General features: G+C 38.9%; 1 protein-coding gene across 3 annotated transcripts in view; it reads right to left on the bottom strand.

The window, feature by feature from the left end:
- The window catches only part of TULP2 (TUB like protein 2), a 34980-nt gene extending 20154 nt beyond the window's left edge, over positions 1-14826 (bottom strand). The window contains exons 1-5 of one of the 3 annotated variants that reach the window (XM_026677458.2): positions 14365-14826; positions 13956-14002; positions 8686-8721; positions 3091-3136; positions 1415-1571 (exon numbers count right to left, since the gene is read on the bottom strand). In XM_026677458.2, the coding sequence (XP_026533243.1) occupies positions 1415-1571; positions 3091-3136; positions 8686-8717 (235 nt within the window). In that variant the 5' untranslated portion in view covers positions 8718-8721; positions 13956-14002; positions 14365-14826. The remainder of the gene's footprint in view (positions 1-1414; positions 1572-3090; positions 3137-8685; positions 8722-13955; positions 14003-14364) is intronic. The other 2 variants (XM_087946795.1, XM_087946794.1) reach the window with 2 other exon arrangements.
- Between the last annotated feature and the right edge of the window lie 5485 nt (positions 14827-20311).

Below are 20311 nucleotides of genomic sequence, written 5' to 3'. Positions count from 1 at the left end.
GTGAAGCAAAAATCTGGTTTGCATAGCCTTTGCCAGGGGAAAAAATTGCACTACACTTTCCAGTTTTACACACAGCAACTTTTTGTACCCTTTTAATCAGGTCTCGGCTGTACCACATCCAAAGCACATTTACAAACTTGTCTCTTTGTAGTTTTGGCATTCACTTTTCCCTTTAAAAACCAATGGGAATTTGCTAGCACTTTTTCTGACTAACACATTTTATTAAAAGGCATAAGCTTTCTGCTGTTTACATCATCTGATGCATTGAATGATATCACTAATTTAGGATTTAATTGGAATGAGGGGATAGGGGGAAATCCCAATTTTAGTCCTACATGGGAAGTACACTGATGTACTGGGAAGATCTGATGAAGTGAACTACAGCTACCAGATTCCTCTTGATTTTTGACTACAATAGACCAACATTTCTCAACTTTGGCAACATTAAAAAGCACAGACCAACTTCCAGAAGTAACAAATTATCAAAAATTCTTAATTAAAAGAAAATAAAAACTCTAGTTCTGAAAATAATCCCTATTTCATAACATGCATTTTCATGAATAATTGCTGTTGTTCCTTCTTCACTTTTTAAAAAATTCTGTTTATCCTTGAAATGCATCCACCGTTTGGCTCCTTGTCAAAACAAACACCTTCAGTGGCAAAAGAGGAAAGCTATGGCTAATTTGTGATACACGTTACATGTTACACATATGCCAATTTGGAAGTTGTTGAGGTAATTCCCCGTTAGGAGAATGAGCGCATACAGGGAGACGTATTTGAGAGAAAGAAGTGTTTGAATAATACACACACAGTACACAGATACACTGTACAGTAAATGTAGGTTTTTACTTCCAGAAAGGATTAAGCAAAGTCCAAAATAAGCAATCCAAAGTCATTCACAGGTAAATCAGTCAGTTTTTCAATCCAGGAATAATCGAAATATCAAATTCTAGTGTCAAAAACAGTTCAGTATCAGACTTACATCAAATCCAGTAATATCAGTCAATTAGGAAAAATGGAGGAACGGCAATATTTTCCAACAGAAAGAAACAGAGATACTCACTCAGACAGACTCTCTTCTGAGACTAAGACTAAACAAACCAGGTTTCTGGCTCCATCTTATGGCTGTTTGAGAAACCACATGCATGCTCTTGCATTTTCTTAAAGTTTCTTAGTTTTAAAATATTTATCCTGGTTTATATATTTCTAACCCAAATACCTGTTAGGCGACTTATATTCCTAACAGAGGTAACAAATGAGTAACGGTGATCTTATTATTCGGAAAGCATAAATGACCTACCTGCAAATCTGCAGATATGAGTAAATCAATGTTGACCAAGCTCTGCCCCCTGAAAGAGAAGTTAGCAGTTCTGTAAGAGGAGAACATAAGACTGGAAAGAACAAGGATACTCACTATTCCCCAGGCTGTGTTCACTGCAAGACTCCATGAGTGGGATGCGTTCCTCTGCTTTCTGCCTTCCCCGGCACCCCTTCACTTTGGTATCTGTATTGGCCTGAACCATAAGTGGCTCCTGGCGCTTTCGGCGTTGCTTTTTTTCAATGATACGGCGCTGAAAAAGAGTTCAGAGAGACTGTAAGAAAAAGTTACCACCTACTTACCTACAAAGATGCACACATAATTCATTTTCAAATATCTATTTTGGCATTTTGTGACAGATCAGCATTCCATTTATTTTTATTTCACTAGTGTTATTCTGGAAGTGCAGAGTCTGATTTTTTGAATCAAGTGAGTGTTGGTCCATTGGCTGTGACTGACCCACTTGTTGCCCAAGCCAGACATCATGGGTTGAGAAAGAGTGATATCATGTCCTTTCATGCCAGAGGCAGAATTAGAACTCACAGACCTGGTTTCTAGCCTGGTACCTTAACCACTAGACCAAAATGGCTCCCTTACTGAGCAGCCTATCTATCCCATAGGAAATTGCCATTTTGTCAACAAAAACAAATTTTACTGAAAAGAGGAAAACAATGTCATGCAAAATTATAAAATACAGGTATCCCAAGATATTTAAAATGTATTAATCGAATTATATCTTAGTTGCAGAGCTCTATTGTACACCCATACTTAGCTGTCCACAGTTGTTTTGGATAGTGAGGCAGCATATAAATTAAATAAATAAATGCAACCTATTTTCAACTTTGTAGGATTGATTTCAACTATTTTTAGAAACTAGTTTCAACTAGTTTTAGCCAGGGAATAAAAGTACTATAGCTTGCATACTCCCCCCCTCTTTCTTGTTCCTCCTCCTCCTCCTGCTACTACTACTAGTAGTAATACTATTATATATTTTATTCATTAAACATGAAACTTAGTCAACTGAACATTCAAAAATATATCACAAATATCATTGACTGGCACTGATTATTGATGCGGGTTGCTGCCAGCATCCTAGGTATCAACCAAGTTGTTGTCATTGTTATTATTATATTATTTTATTTTATTAATTTTTTTTATTATTATTACTATTATTATTATTACATTATTATGGTATTGCCACAAATAAGTAAGTTGTAGATTTAATTTTAAAATAAAAAAGCTGAACATTCACAAAGGGCTCAGCTATATTTTGCAGGGATGTATCTCAGTCCACCTGGTTCAAAAGATGCCCACTTACTCCCTAGCTCTGAACTAATATTCCTTACTGATGTGGTAAGGTTTTTATTTTTATTATGGTGTTGTTGTTCATATTAATCATGTTATTTATATATCACTTTTCCTCTCAAAAGAACCCAGAATCTTTGGGTGCGAGTACTTACAAGGTGGGAGCCCAAACATCAGGCAACAAACTTCTTCATACAAAGAGAAGAGCTGGCTTGTATTTTTTAAACACCACTCCAAGCAACACGATGGAAGGACAAACAGATTTTAAAGTTAAGAGTTTTGTATCTTACCAGCAGTTTTCTTTGGATAACATAATGTCCCTTATATGACCATGGTTCCACACTGCTTTTAGCCAGTCTCCCTAATCTCTCATTATATCAGATGTTTCTCCATACTAAGAACCATTTCTTCTCAGCCCAATACCACCACAGAATACGTCTCAGAAAAGTCTCTTCCTACCAAAATACCTGGAATTCCAGTTTTTGCTTCCGGATCAATGCTGCCTCACCATTGCTAGAAGGAAAAGAGGTGTTAAAAGGTGAACAGGGGAAAACACGGAGGCGGCGATACAGATTATGGTACATTTTGAGATGTGGCATCACTCTGCCAGCTCCAGGGCAGCCCCATCCGCTGACAGGTGGACCCCCAGAATTACCTGCTTCCCAAAGATTCTGAATGCCATGGCATTGTAGGGACTTTGTGACCTCACAAAAGCTTCAAAGGCCATCCAGGTCTAGGTTGGGAAAATAGTTTTTGTATCCAGACATTCCCTCCCCTCCCCAGTGTTCACCCCACCCAAAACTCATTAGTTAAGCACTATTCTCCATTCTGTTCTCCAATCCAGTGTCCTTCAGACATCTGATGCTACCTTCCTAATCACATCCAGTCAGCATGATTCACCTTAATAGATGTGAGATACAGGAGTTGTGGTCTATATCTTTAGATACAAGATCAACAATATCAATGCATCATGTTTTAAATCCCACTTAAGCATGTTTAAGCCACTAAATGTTGTATTGTTGGGTACAATTAATAATCTTGCATTCTTTGATGTCATGATGGAGATATATTAAGGAGCCATGAACATTCGATTTTAATTCAGCTATCCCAGGATCTTCCATCAAGTCTTAATCTGATCATCAGCCAAATGATTCTCCTGTAGTGTTACAACATCTGTCCTTATATTATAATGTCTATCCCAATTCTATGATTCCATATTATGCTGATTTTATTATGGTTTTTCTTAGTGTGTGTGTGTGTGTGTGTGTTTGTGTGTGGTGTTTCTCTGAAGATCTTATTTTCTTTTGGGCCCCAAAATAAGCACTAGGGCTTATTTTCAGGAAGGGTTTCCCCATGTACAGGAGGGACTCTTCTGCTTGCTCGTGGCAGGTCATAGGAGGTCATGTGGCATGAAAGTGCTGCTGCAGCGAGGCAGGAACCTGAAGCTGCCTCCCATGCCCCACACCAGCTTACCTCAGGGCCCCTGTGGCTATGCCACCCATGCCCCGACACCTGCCTTGTCTTGCAGTAGTGGCGCTAACGGCACCATCCAGAAGGTCCCCATGTGGCCGTGACCCACTTCTTCTGCTTGCTTGTTGCCATACCACAGCAAGAGACCAAGTGATGCGCCAGTGGCGTGGCCATGAGGGAAGGCAGGGTTGCTGGAGCTGCCCCACATGCCCCGCACCAGCTTACCCCAGGCTCCCGACAGCTAGACCATCCACACCCCAACACCTGCCTTGCCAACCATCCCAATACCTGCCTCGCCATCCACACCCCAACACTGCCTTATACAAGCACACATACATACATACATACATACATACATACATACATAATTATATATATACTCTCTCTCTTTCTCTCGAATATATATATATAAAATATACACACATATATTTGCTGACACTTTATTTAAATTTTCATATCAATGATTGCATGGCTTCTGCAGATGCCATACGTTAAATAAATAAATAGAAGCCACTTTTAAAGACCACTGTCTTCTCAGAGATATTGTCTTAAAAGACAGGCAACTTTTTCTATACAGTATTGCATATTTAAACTGCCATTCTTTCTTCCCAGGGTCATCTCAGAACCCACACAAAGTTCAGGCTTCAAAGTCATTTTGACAGTCAAACTAGTATAAAATCAAAATATATACAAAGTACTGAAGGCAACTACTCTAGAAAGAACAAAAATAATGAGATGTCCCATCCTAAAGCTTCACTGAACTAGAAGGCTAGACCAGGCTGTGATATTATGTTTAGATTAAAAGTACAATAAGTTCATGTGACAATATTAACTAAAGTAGGAGTCAAAGTACAATTATGTGGAGACTGTTCATTTATTCAGTCTATATAGGCTTCCTGAGCCCCCAAAACTCTGGATAGCTTATAATTAAAAAGTAAAAAAAAGATAAACATACAAGTATACATTTAAAAAAATCTAAATTAATAGATACTCAACCATTTCCTTGTCCCAAAGTCTGGGAGAATAAACAGATTTACTTCTCAACTGTCATCAGTGTGGGAACCATCTTGATTTCTCAGAGGAAATCATTCTATAGGCAGAATTCTCTTGATTTCTCAGAGGAAATCATTCTATAGGCAGAATTCTCTTGATTTCTCAGAGGAAATCATTCTATTCTACCATGACAGAGAAGATATCAGAAGAAACTGTCTAATCAAGGAGATCTGGAGTGGATCCACTCTGCTTGATCTCGACAGAAGGGCAGAAACAACAAAAGAAGGCAGTTCCTCAGATAAAAAGGTTCTATGCCATGAAGCACCTAAATGCAGAGATATCCTATCAAAATAGTGGCATATGAGTTTAATATTCATATAAATGATGGAAATTCCCACCAATGCAAAAATAGTTGGCATTCTGTTATCTTTTCCTGCATGAACTTCCCTTCCATTTTCCAAATAAGTTTCCACCAAGAGCAGAAACTTTTTAATTGTGGTCCTGAGATAGTAAAAGAGGCCTATTGGCCCTGAGGTGGTGAAGGAGGCCTAATCCAAATTCTATTTCTCGGTCTCTGGGGAAAAACGGTCCAGCCATGATGCTTGCTAGATGATGTGAGGCCAAGCTTGCCTCACAAAGTTGTTTTGAGGATGAAATCCAGGAAGGTGGAATCACTCAGTCTGCTTTTAATCCTTAGAGCAGTATTTCTCAACCTTGGCATTTCAAGATATGAGGATTTCAACTCCCAGAATTCCCCCAACCAGGTTGCCAGATGGGGAATTCTGGGAGTTGAAGTCCACATGTCTTAAATTTGCCAAGATTGAGAAACATTGCTTAGAGAGGAGAGATAGAAATATAATATACACTGCTCAAAAAAATAAAGGGAACACTTAAACAACACAGTGTAACTCCAAGTCAATCACACTTCTGTGAAATCAAACTGTCCACTTAGGTAGCAACACTGATTGACAATCAATTTCACATGCTGTTGTGCAAATGGAATAGACAACAGGTAGAAAGCAGAGGCAGTTAGCAAGACATCCCCAATAAAGGAGTGGTTCTGCAGGTGGTGACCACAGACCACTTCTCAGTTCCTATGCTTTCTGGCTGATGGTTTGGTCACTTTTGAATGCTGGCGGTGCTTTCACTCTAGTGGTAGCATGAGACGGAGACTACAACCCACACAAGAAGCTCAGGTAGTGCAGCTCATCCAGGATGGCACATCAATGCGAGCTGTGGCAAGAAGGCTTGCTGTGTCTGTCAGCGTAGTGTCCAAAGCATGGAGGCGCTACCAGGAAACAGGCCAGTACATCAGGAGATGTGGAGGAGGCCGTAGGAGGGCAACAACCCAGCATCAGGACTGCTCCCTCCACCCTTGTGCAAGGAGGGACAGGAGGATCATTGCCAGAGCCCTGCAAAATGACCTCCAGCGGGCCACAAATGTGCATGTGGCTGCTCAAACGGTCAGAAACAGACTCCATGAGGGTAGTATGAGGGCCCGATGTCCACAGGTGTGGGTTGTGCTTACAGCCCAACACCGTGCAGGACGTTTGGCATTTGCCAGAGAACACCAAGATTGGCAAATTCACCACTGGTGCCCTGTGCTCTTCACAGATGAAAGCAGGTTCACACTGAGCACATGTGACAGACGTGACAGGGTCTGGAGACGCTGTGGAGAACGTTCTGCTGCCTGCAACATCTTCTAGCATGACCGGTTTGGCAGTGGGTCAGTAATGGTGTGGGGTGGCATTTCTTTAGGGGGCCGCACAGTCCTCCATGTGCTCGCCAGAGGTAGCGTGACTGCCATTAGGTACCGAGATGAGATCCTCAGACCCCTTGTGAGACCATATGCTGGTGTAGTTGGCCCTGAGTTCCTCCTAATGCAAGACAATGCTAGAACTCATGTGGCTGGAGTGTGTCAGCAGTTCCTGCAAGACGAAGGCATTGATGCTACGGACTGGCCCGCCCATTCCCCAGACCTGAATCCAATTGAGCACATCTGGGACATCATGTCTTGCTCCATCCACCAATGCCACGTTGCACCACAGACTGTCCAGGAGTTGGGGGATGCTTTAGTCCAGGTGTGAGAGGAGATCCCTCAGGAGACCATCCGCCACCTCATCAGGAGCATGCCCAGGCGTTCTGGGAGGTCATACAGGCACGTGGAGGCCACATACACTACTGATCCTCATTTTGACTTGTTTTAAGGACATTACATCAAAGTTGGATCAGCCTGTAATGTTTTTTTCCACTTTAATTTTGAGTGTAACTCCAAATCCAGACCTCCATGGGTTGCTAAATTTGATTTCCATTGATAATTTTTGTGTGATTTTGTTGTCAACACATTCAACTATGTAATGAACAATGTATTTAATAAGAATATTTCATTCATTCAGATCTAGGATGTCTTATTTTTGTGTTCCCTTTATTTTTTTGAGCAGTGTATATTGTATATGAGACCTATCTTACCTCTTGTACTGTTTATATGTATCTACCGATACATTGATATACTAAGAAAAATGTGCAGTCTTCATTTTGAGCATCCATCCATTGGCCTATCATTGTTCCCACATGGATGCAAATTCCAACCTCCAGATCAGAATGGATCTTAAATCACTTCCCATATCAGTCACCACATTGGCAATCCCATTAGGTTTTCACTCCAGTATTATTTCCAATTCATTTTTTTAAGTGACATGTTGTTACAATTTGAAACCTGTTCTGACTGGGTAGTAGATTCATATCTGATACAGGGGCCAGCCAATCACAGTATGGATAGCTTCTGAGAAAAATAGGAAGTTTGTCCTTTGCATTTTGAATTGGTCACAATATGGTCAGCAAAGAAAGATAGAAAACAGATGATAAAATAGGACTATCTGTTTAAAAATAATGACTCAATCTTTCACAAATAATTTTCCAATGCAAAATCTCAGCCTTTCTCATAGGTATGACGTGACCACCTATGCATTCCCTTCCCAAAATATTAAGTACGGATAGTCCTTGCTTAACAATGGCAATTGGGATTAGAATATCCATCACTAAATGATCAAATTGTAAAATGCAATGTCATATGAGCATGCTGCTTATCAAATGCGGTTGTAGAAATTACCAGTTATCATTGTTAAGTGAATCATCATAAGTCATTAAGCAATGATCTCCCATGATGGTGACTACCGACTCCCTGCCATCTTTCCCATTGGCTTTGCTTGTGGGAAGCCAGCAGGGAATATCACAAATCGTGATCGTATGACCATGGAACACTGTGACAATCAGAAATCTGGGCCAGTTCTTACCATCTGGATAGGCAGATGGTAGGTACCACATGATCCTGGGAGCGCTGGAACTTTAAGAAACGAAGGAGGTTGTACCACTTGTTCAGTGCTGTTGTAAGCCACCTTAATATAAAGGCTGAGGTAGGCCTACCAAATCTAGACTGCAAAAATCTAGGCAACCACTAAACAGCAGCAAAAGATTAGAAAAAACTCTTAATACCCTTTACTTGTCATCTGCTTTTGACTACACAGCATATGATAGGGCTAGATTCTGCTACCATGAACAGATTTAAACATCCATTCCCACCATGTTGTTTTCTTCCTTACCTTCCAGGTGAAGATGTAATTGAGGAGTCCATGATGCTGGGGGGGAAAATCAGTACAGAAAAATCAAATGAATATTAAAATGAATACTTTTGAATACTTTGAGTATTTGACTATTTTTGAATACTAAATCAGCCCCAATTATACAGTGAAATAAATCATTAGATTCTTTTGTTTTTTCACAAATATTCAGTCCTCCTTTTCAAACAGGCCACACCTATAAAACTCCAAGCTATACTATTGTAAGCATAGGTCTACAGTATTACATTTGGGATGCAGAAATCCTACAGACCATTAGATGACAGCAATGTAATATGTAACATTATGTTCAGAGCCTGGGAGATTAATTTCATGCATGTAAAAAGAGTGAGCTTAGCTGCTAAGGTTGTGACCTTGACTTCTTTTTCTTTTGTTTATCATTTAAAAGTACAGGTAGTCCTCGATGTACAACCATACGTTTAATGGCCCTTCAAAATTACAATGGCCCTTTAAAAAAGTGACTTATGACTTTTTGTTTTACATGACCATTGCAGCATCCTCATAGTCACTTGATCAAAATTGGCAACTGGCATGTATTTATGACTGTTGCTGTGTTCTGGGGTCATGTGATCATCTTTTGCAACCTTCTGTCAATGGGAAAGCCAGATTCACTTAATAACTGTACTACTAGCTTAACAACTGCGGTGATTCACTTAACAACTGTGGCAAGAAAGGTCATAAAATGGGCCAAAACTTTCTTGCTTAGTGATAGAAATTTTGGGCTCAGTTGTGGTTATAAATCAAGGACCACCTGTATAGCCTACAAAGGCCATCAGTAAAAGGTTGTGTGCCTTTCTTAATAAGTCAAGAGAGAGTACGTGTTTAAGGAAAAGTTTAGCATTTTAAAAAGGGTGGAAAAAAAGAGTATTTTTCCCTGTAAGATCAAAGAATTTGAAAGTATAGTGAACTTTCCTAATAAAAATGATGATAGTTCACAAAGATTATTAGGTGCAAACACAAATACTGTACATACTGTATCCATAGCAAGAAAGATAAAGCAGGAATGGTTAAATTGATCATTTTATTCAAAGAGGAGAATATATTTAAGTACTTTTTTCACTTGGATATCACTTCTGGAAATTGTGCTTGTGGTGAAAAAAAATGAAACTTTGACTTTGGTTTTGTCAATTAGATAGATTTGCCATTATAGAAATGGCTAGTTATATACTGTACTAATGTGTTAAAGCAAAAAGCTGAGGTTGGAATGTTTTTATCTTGTATTGTGCTAAAAAGTGTTGGAAGTCAACGCCTTTTTTTTTTCTTTTTTCCCTTGCACTTCACACTTTCTTTTCTCCTGTCTTTCTCCTTCCCCTAATTCCCTATTTCTATTTTTGTTTGTATTTTATATAAGGGAGGGAGGGAGGGAGGGAGGGACAGAAAGCTGTCAAAGTGAAAGTATTCCCACTGCTGAAAACTTGGTAACTTTTTATTGCATAATGTGAAAAGACACCCTGGAAGGATCTTGCTTTCTGTAAAAGTAGCTGCCAAAAGCTTGATAACTTGCGGAAAATTCCTTTAACTCTCTTTTGCCATAAAGAGGATCATCTGGTATTTTGCAGTCCAGTTTACTGCAAAGAGTCAGTTTTGGTGCTGTGGTTAAATGCTCTCAGCCCTAGGAAGAATGAAATAGCAACTTACTTCTGAAAATATTGCCAAGGAAACTACAGGGATTCATCCAGGCAATTGCCAGGAGTCAAGATGAACTCAAAAAGCACTGGAGAAAAAGTAGTAACAGGAGTAATTATTAACACCCCAATCCAAATACTGAACAGAGATTGAGGAATTGCTGTTCTGTTCTCATTCGTTTCACTTTGTTTCTACCATATCTCCAGATATATTTTGAATTCCCCATATATATAAAAGCCTGACTCACAGATGAACACTATACAGAAGCCTGATGATGGCAGATGAGATTCTGCCGAAACGTCGCTACAACTTTAAAAGCACAACTAGTAGTGATAAACCAAATATTCCCTTTATTCAGATTTGATTTGTTGGTTAATGATGCTCAAAGCAGCAGTTCAAACATTAATCAAGTTTTTATAGTCCATTAAGATCTATCATAGCAATTCCTAACAAAGGCAATGTAACTTATAATCAGTTTGAAGCTAAAATGTTACCAGAACAAATGTGTACAGATTATAGAAGGATTTCAACTGTGGGAGGATTCCAACAGATCTTTTTGTATATAACATCTTTACCTAAAGTGACTTCATAAAGTCTAGATTATATATTACTAAATGAACCAGGATCCTAGCATAAGTGATACCCGAAGAATATATTTGATCCAGAAAGGCTGCAGGGAGAATGAATTAAAATAATCATTTAGAGAGAGAAAAAACTCAGGGAAGAAAATTTCAGTCAAATGCTTTCTCATTCATTTAGCAGCTGGCCCAGAATGTGGCTGAGATCTACAGATGGATACTCATATTGTATAAACAACATCACTGAAGATCTCAGTTCTCATCAACCTCAGCAAATTTGGCAATTATTAAGGGATTGTGGGAGCTGGAATCCAAAACTTTTCAAGGTTGACTGTTCTTGCCTAGTGCTTAGTTATTTGGGGCTATTAATTCACTCTTCTTTCTTTCTTCTGTTTTGTTTAGAGCATGTTTGTCTAATCTTAGCAATGTTATGACTTATGGATTTCAACTCCCAGAATTTCCCAGCTGCCCTGGCTGGGAAATTCTGGCAGTTGAAGTCCATAAATTTTAAAGTTGCCAAGGTCAGACAGCCCTTTAGAGAATTAACATAAATTGTAAAATAGGGGAAAATTTATTATAATACCAATTTAAAACTTTATAAGAGACTCTAACATTTCCCTGCCTCAGATTTTTTTACTGGGATGGGATTTGTAGTCTGTAAAAATGAATTTCAGTTTCCATTTCTCCTCCACATTTGTTATTATAAATTATAAGGGAAAAGTTCTCCAAAATAGTCTAAATCCTTTATTTTTGTTATAATTCAATACAAAAAGTTTGCAGGAACTTTTAAATACTGGCTCTCAGAGATAGCAATAATTATAATTTGTATTGTATCATTAATTATTATTACTATTTCTTCTAACTAGCAAACATCAATTAAATAGGTTTGAAATACATAGCAAAAATCCATAAAGAAGAAAAATAAACCCAACTGCAAATTCTAAAATCATTAATCAGCCCCATCTCTCATATGGGTTGGCTTGGAAGAATGTACTTCAAACACCAAATTTGGAGAGACAATGGGATTGCCAATAAGATAGTCATCATTTTCTCTAAAAAACAAACAACTAGGGAACTCAACTGACCCTTTTTAAAAAAGAAAAGAATTTTAGTGGTTTAAGGTTTCAGGCTATATCTACCCAATTCAGGATCAACAATTGCAGGAAGCTGGAAGCTAAGGCTGTTGCTGAAAGAGACCTTCTCATGATGAATAAAGACCTCAGGATGGATAAGAGCACAAAATTGTGACTTTTTTTTCTTGTGGGTAAATAGTGTCTTGGTGTGGGAAGTTTAGGAAGAGGCAATTATTTTCTGCTCCACTGCTTTTCCTAATTTAGCCAGTTAAGCCCAAAGACCTAGTTTTTACCCTCAGCAATCACAGTAGGTCTCAGGCTATAGATGTTAGAAAGATTGACAAAGCTGCCTTATGCTATGTCAGGCTTGGTTTATCAAGCTTAGTATCGATAATACTGCATATGGGTTTTTCCCCACAGGCATCCAGCAGCTGCACAGACATGTTCTGGCAACACTTTGCTGTTGTGACCCTTGACATTTTCTTCCTCTTCTCTCCACCAGTGCCTTAACTTTTTCTCGGTTATACAGCATTAGATTTTTCCTGTTATACTGGCACCAACCAAGGGCATCGTTCTAACCTTTGCCATTTTAAGATGTGTGAATTGCAACTCCCAGAATTCCCCAGCCAGCCATGTTTGAGAAGTCCACACATCTTAAAGTTGTCCAAGTTAAGAAACACTGTGTTATAGGACTAAATAAATCTGTTAACTTTGTCACCCATTACATCGAAGGATGTCAGGTGACTGGAGCACAGGCAATAGAGAAATAAGGATTCAGCACAAGGACACCTGATTACATGACGATACATTTTTCATCAGATCAAGAATTGAGAGGAATATTTTGCCTCACAGGAGAGAAAATCATATCAAGAGCTCAACAAAATCAATGTTCAAAAACAAAAAATAATGGTCCTATCTAGACTTACTTGGAGAACCCTAAGATTGTATTTGTTGATAATATTCAATAAATTATCTCCAGTCTTGGAGAATCACTACAAAGGCAGTATAGTTCATATTGGAGCTTGAAAAATCAGCAGCCTAGTTCATTAATATATTTAAAAACCTCCCTTTTTATGACCCTGTAATCCCTTAATTTGGACAGATGGATGGAAATATATATTTAGTCATTGGGATTAAAAACTTTTGTAATCTTCTGGAAATTGTATGTAAACACAAATATAAATATAAATATAAATATAAATATATAAATACATATACATATACATATACATATACATATACATATACATATACATATATATATATATATATATATATATATATATATAATTCCAGAATATTACAAGTTTTTAGTCCCCTGTGTGTGGGTGTGGGTGTGGATGTGTGCCTGCTTATCTATCTATCTATCTATCTATCTATCTATCTATCTATCTATCTATCTATCTATCGACGTACCTATGGTAATTTCCAGAAGTTTACAGAGGTTTTTAATCCCCAGTGTCTAAAAATAATAATAAAAAAGGTTTCCTTCCTCCTAAATGAGATTGCGGATTAAAAAATACTCGTAATAACTATAAAGATTGGATTGATAAAAGCTAGACTGGAATTCTGCTGTGCTCCAAATACCCTATTCTTTCTGTGCTGTGAGTCCCGTTGCCCGAATCATAGGTTTCATTTCTGATTCCACTTACAGATCTCAGGATTTGAGTAAAAAGCTCAGCAGTTTCTACATGCCTGAAATCTGCCCATTTCTGTCTTAGACGGCAGACTTCGCAACAGGGCAATCAGTTTTGTCTTTAGAAGTCTTTAAAAAAACATGACCTCAGGAGACTAAGAATGTGGATTAAAAGCATAAAGGTTTGGTAATAGCAGGGCTGTCCATTTCAGGCATCTGTGGTTATCCCAAGATGGACAGGGCATTAGAGATTAACACAAATAAAACCTCAGAGGAACACACTCACACACATATAGAGAGAGAATGCTTTCAGTAACTTACATATTGTGTCTTGGAGATGACTGCACTAAGATAGGCTCCACCTGCAACTGGAAGTGTGGAAAAATAAACAGATATTTAAAAATATCTTGCAAAATAGTTTTCTTGCACCTTTAAGTATGGCCCAGCAACTTGAACTCTGACTCCGAAAGTGCCTCTGTTCTAAATCACAGAACCCCACTCCTCTTTGAAGCAAAAAGTCCTTGCTTTCTCCTGTTTGTTTTTGTGCCTGCGTTACAAAGCTCCAGAATCCATTATTGCTATTTGTGATCAGCCACTTTTAACGCACTCTAAAAACATTTTTCAAATATTTGTATCCCACAGTTTGCTATGGAATGCAAACAAAACGAACTGATTGACACAACAGAATGATATTAAATCCCAAAAGAAGACAGGTTCTCTTTTTACTTACCCTCTATCTACGATATCCAGTAATTCCAGTCCTCAAATCTCAAATATCCAAGTTAGATCCTGCCTTCCCTCCCATTTTTTCTCTCTTTCTCTCTCTTCTTTCTCTCGCAGTTCTGACGCTGCCTTCAAATTGAGCTGGCTCAATGGGAGGGCAGTGGATGGTCCCTCCTCCTCCTCTCTCACCAAAACCGACATCGCATTCTCTCTTGCTTAATCAGCTTTGTCTGTCTTAAGTCTCCAAGACTTCTGGCTAGCATAGAGTCTTCTTTATGGAGACTTTGTAGTTTGTATATATAAAGGCTTACTATAGGCTCTGCCTTGCACCTTGTTTGTATATACTTAAAAGTAAGAGAGAAAGTAGGTATGTAATTAGCTTCAGAAATCCACATGGGTACTTTGTATTTAGATAATTAGGTCCCCCAATGTCCCTGGGTGTGCATAAGATCTTAGTTATGCAAGCACTGAGGAAAAACAATTGCAGGCATATGTTCAGTCAACCACGTGTGAACCTATTAATTGCCTTTCTCTATGAAGGTGCATAAGAGTATTGAGGTCCAAAAAAGGGAGAGATATTTAATTTGCCCGCTCAACAGATGCAGAAATTGTGCAAATGAGCATGTGTGAACTCAAAGCATCATACAGTTGTTAAGCATCATGATGTACATATAAGCAGATTTGCATAATTGGCAAATCAGTGGCTTGGATTCAGATTGAATTTTTACGCAGCCAGGCTGGTACAACTCAATAGCTCATTTTATTTTTCCTATAGAAGTTTCTGCAGATTTGGGAAAATTCTGCAGATTTGGGAAAATACTGCAAGGGATCAAGTAATCCCACTGGCTGCAATGGAAGGGAGGAATTCCTGAAAAAACAGGCATCTTCTGTGACATGAATTCTGCTCCTACAAAAAAACTTCCATTCAGTTTTCAGATATTCCTTTCCAGCTCTGTAGCTGACCTGATTCAGAACTCTATTGATGTTCTACATATGACTATCATGGCAAATAACAGAATAATAGAGTTGGAAGGAACTTTGGAGATCTTCTAGTTCCCTGCTCAAGCAGGAAACCCTAAACCATTTCAGACAAATGGTTGTCCAATCTATTCTTAAAAACCTCCAGTGTTGCAGCATTTACAACTTCTGGAGGCAAATTGTTCCGCTGATTGTTTTAACTGTCAGAAAATTTCTTCTTAGTTCTAAGTTGAATCTCTCCTTGATTAGTTCCCATCTGTTGCTTCTCATCCTGCCTTCTGGTGCTTTGGAGAATAGCTTGACTCCCTCTTCTTTGTGGCAGACCCTTAGATATTGGAACACTGCCATCATGTCACTCCTAGTTCTTCTTCTCATTGAACTAGACATACCCAATTCCAGCCACCGTTCTTTATATGTTTTGGCCTCCAGTCCCCTAATCATCTTTGTTGCTCTTTTCTGCACACTTTCTAGAATCTCGAACCATTTTTTATAGTGTGGTTCTTACCAGGGCCTTATAAAGTAGTATTAACATTTCACATGATCTTGACTATATCCCTCTATTGGCTTTTTTGGCAGCTGCAGCACACTGTTGGCTCATATTTAAGTGATTGTCCACTAGGACTCCAAGATCCTTCTTTCACAGTTACTACTGTTCAGGCACGTATTACCTATTCTGTACCTCTGCATTTGGTTTTTCTTGCCTAAATGTAAAACCTTACTTTTCTGCACATTGAATTTTATTTTATTAAATAGGGCCCAGTGTTCAAGTCTGTCAAGATCCTTCTGTATTTTGAGCCTATCTTCTAGAGTCATGATGGCAAACCCATGGCGCGCGTGCTGGAAGTGGCACACAGAGCCATCTCTGTGGGCACGCAAGCCATCATCCTAGCTCAGTTCCACTGCTCATGCGCATGCACCACCAGCCAGCTGATTTTCAGGTATCTGCCGTGCATGTGTGGGGGGCAGGGTGCATACAGGAGATGCATGAGCATGCACAGGGGGCGGGGGAAGCACGGGGGGGTCACCTATGCATTGCATTATGGTTGCAGGCATGCATGCGCATGTATGCACGTGCACATATGCACTGTTGGCATGCGACAACAAAAAGGTCAGCCACTACTGTTCTAGAGTATTGGCTATTCCTGCCAGCTTGGTGGCAAATTTGATGAGTAGATGGCAAAATGAATAATTCTATACCAATTGTACAAAAGAGATGGTTTGCATCCATCAAAGAAAGGGACTGAGTTCCTTGGCATTAAATTCACAGATTTCCTGGATAAACATTGAAACTGAACAGCGAGGACAGAGAATTAATGGATTCAGAACATTTCTGTCCCCAGCAACCTAAAACTAATAAGGATAGCAGTGCATGCAAAATAGATGTTTGTGCAGGTAAGATTATCAACCTTGATGCCAACCCAAATCAAGCATTTAATAGTGAGTATCATACCATGTGCACTAATCAAACAGGTGGCAAGAAAGTAGGGGCAGGCAGGCACAACACAGGTTATGTAGACAGTAAACACAGTGTCAGACATAAAGTTCTCAAGTGCCTATATACAAATGCACAAAGTCTGGGGAACAAACAGGGTGAACTCGAACTACGAATACATGAAGGTAAATATGATATAGTTGGAATAATAGAAACTTGGTGGGATGAAACCCATGACTGGAACATACTGGTAGAAGGATACAAACTATTCAAAAAAACCAGACCCCATAAAAGAGGAGGTGGAGCTGCACTGTATGTAAAGGATCACTATATTGCTACAAAAATGCATGAAACCAAAGATGAAAATCTCCTAGAATGCATATGGGTCAATATAAAAGAAAAAAAGAATGACATGGCCATAGGTGTACATTATAGGCCACCCAATCAAGCAGAAAAAATAGATGTCCTTTTTGCCAGCCAACTAACAAACTTATGCAGGAAACATATGCAGTTCAACTATCCTGATATCAATTGGAAAACTAATTCTGCACCAAGTGAGAAATCAAACAAGTTCCTAACCAACCTAGCTGACAACTTTGTTGTCCAAAAGGCAGAGGGTGAAACTAGAGGGACAGCCATACTGGTTTTAATTCTTACAAACAGAGAAGAAGTGAACCTTGGGTGAGAGTGACCATGTCATACTAGAATTCAACATAACACAAATACAAGCAACAGAACATAATGACACCAGAGTCTTGGATTTTAAAAGAGCTGATTTCAATAAACTCAGAGAGAACTTGGGAAAGATTCCATGGATGAAAATCCTAAAGGGGAAAACAACTCAAGAGTCTTGGGAAACTCTAAAAAGTATGATCATAGAAGCCCAGACCAGCACAATATCACTGAGAAAGAAAAACAAGAAATCCAAGAAGAAACCAGCATGGCTGCACAAAGATCTCTCAGGCAAATTGAAAGAAAAAAAAGGACAAGTACAAAAAATGGAAAGAAGGACATACAACTAAGGCAGAATATCAGAAGATAGCCAGAATCTGCAAAGACAAAGTTAGGATAGCAAAGGCTCAGAATGAACAAAGACTTGCAACAAAAGTCAAAGATAATAAAAAAAGTTTCTTCCAACATATAAATAACAAGAAAAAAATCAAGGAAACAGTCAGTCCACTAAAGAGAAAAGACGGCAAGAAAGTAACAGGCAACAGAGAGAAAGCAGAACTGCTTAACTCATTCTTTGCATTGGTCTTCACGCAAAAAGAAACTATAGCTCAACCCACCAAAAACATAACTGTAAAAGACAGACCAGAAATAAAAGTTAAAATAAGCAAAAAAAATAGTAAGAGAACACCTGTCTGATCTTGATGAAAACAAATCACTGGGGCCTGATGGATTACATCCCAGAGTTTTAAAGGAGCTGGCAGAGGTCATCTCAGAACCATTGTACCATATCTTTCAAAAATCCTGGAGCACCAGGGAACTACCAGAGGACTGGAAAAGAGCTGATGTGGTTCCCATCTTCAAAAAAGGAAAAAAAAGCAGACCCAGGAAACTATAGACCAATCAGCCTAACATCAATACCTAGGAAGATAATGGAAAACAGATTTGCCAACGTCTAGAAACAAGTAAAGTAATAACTAGCAGTCAGCACGGGTTTGTTAAAAACAGATCATGCCAAACCAATCTTATTTCATTCTTCAACACAGTGACTAAATTAGAAGACCAGCAAAATATTGTGGACATCATATAATTTAGATTTCAGCAAAGCATTCGACAAAGTAGACCACAACCTACTTCTTAGTAAGCTAGAAAAAAGTTGAATAGATAGCACCACCACTAGATGGACTTGCAACTGGCTGGCAAACCGTACTCAACGAGTAGTCCTTAATGGGCCTAAGTCTACATGGAGGGAAGTAAGCAGTGGGGTGCCACAAGGTTCCGTCTTAGGCCCAGTACTCTTCAATATCTTCATTAACAACTTAGATGAGGGAAGAGAAGGGGAACTTACCAAATTTGCAGATGATACTAAGCTGGCAGGAATAGCTAACACCCAAGAAGATAGGCTCAAGATCCAGATGGATCTTGACAGACTAGAACACTGGGCCATATCTAACAAAATGAAATTCAATGTAGAGAAAAGTAAAGTCCTACACTTTGGCAAGAAAAACCAAAAGTACGCATACAGACTGGGTGAAACCAGGCTCAACAGCAGTAACAGTAAGAGGGATCTTGGAGTCTTAGTGGACAACCAGCTAAATATGAGCCAGCAGTGTGCAGCAGCCGCCAAAAACACTAATGCAACCCTAAATTGTATTAACAGAGGGATATAATCAAGATCAAGGGAAGTACTAATACCACTCTATAAAGCCTTAGTAAGACCACACCTAGAGTACTGCATCCAGTTTTGTTCACCACATTATAAAAAAGATGTTGAGTCTCTAGAAAAAGTACAGAGAAGAGCAACCAGGATGATTAGGGGACTGGAGGCTAAAACGTACAATGAACGGTTGCAGGAACTGGGCTTGGCTAGTCTAGTGAAGAGAAGGACCAGGGGAGACATTAGAGGTCTTCCAATATTTGAGGAGCTGCCACAGGGAGGAGGGGGTCAAGCTATTTTCTAAAGCGCCTGTAGGCTAAACAAGGAATAATAGATGGAAACTGGACAAGGAGAGATTTAACCTGGAAATAAGGAGAAACTTTGTGACAGTGAGAACAATCAACCAATGGAACAGCTTGCCCTCGGAAGTTGTGGGAGCGCCATCACTTGAGACTTTCAGGAAGAGATTGGACTGCCATTTGTCAGAAATGATGTAGGGTCTCCCGCTTGGGTGGGGGGGTTGGACTAGATGACCTACAAGGTCCCTTCCAACTCTGATTATCTGTTAAATCTGTTAAATTGCATGCACGTTCATTCCCAGTATTAAATGTTCATTCATGCCGATGCAAATGTCTTTACATCATCAGCTTTATCTATTGTTGTACTTTAAATTCCCATAATCCCCATGAATTTTGGAGTTTCAGAACATGGTTTGGGAAAGATAGTCTTTGGCTTTACTATTTAAACCAGTGTTTCTCAACCTTGGCAATTTTAAATGTGGGCTTCAGTTTCCAGAATTCCCTAACTAATCATTCCCTAGCCAGGAAACCTAGAAGCTGAAGTCCACACAACTAAAATATTGCCAAGTTTGGAATGGTTTGGAAAACACTGATTTAATCACAAAAATGTGCTAAACCTGTCAAATTTCAAAAAAAGGCTTATTAATATTTGGATGAGGCACCCGCCATGAAATTTCAGAGTGGCATACTCTAATAAGAAATTGAACAAACGTATCAGAAGACAGCAATGGCCACACATTTCATGGTCATTAAAACAATACGTTTCTATGATATGACAAAGAGCCAACCGTTTCTGAAAGGAACTTTACTATGAAAGTATCTAGTCATTTACAATTTTGTATCTTATTATCGTAAGCTGGTAGACTGTCTATTTATCCAATCATATTTCATCAAGAGAAATATTTTCCCCTTATTTACA

Source organism: Notechis scutatus, chromosome Z, assembly GCF_049901735.1.
Source record: "Notechis scutatus isolate UNSWTSFEM ecotype Mainland chromosome Z, rNotScu1.2, whole genome shotgun sequence".
Lineage (NCBI taxonomy): Eukaryota > Metazoa > Chordata > Lepidosauria > Squamata > Elapidae > Notechis > Notechis scutatus.
Note: the sequence above shows the minus strand (reverse complement) of the source record. Positions and strands in the feature narration are given on the sequence as shown.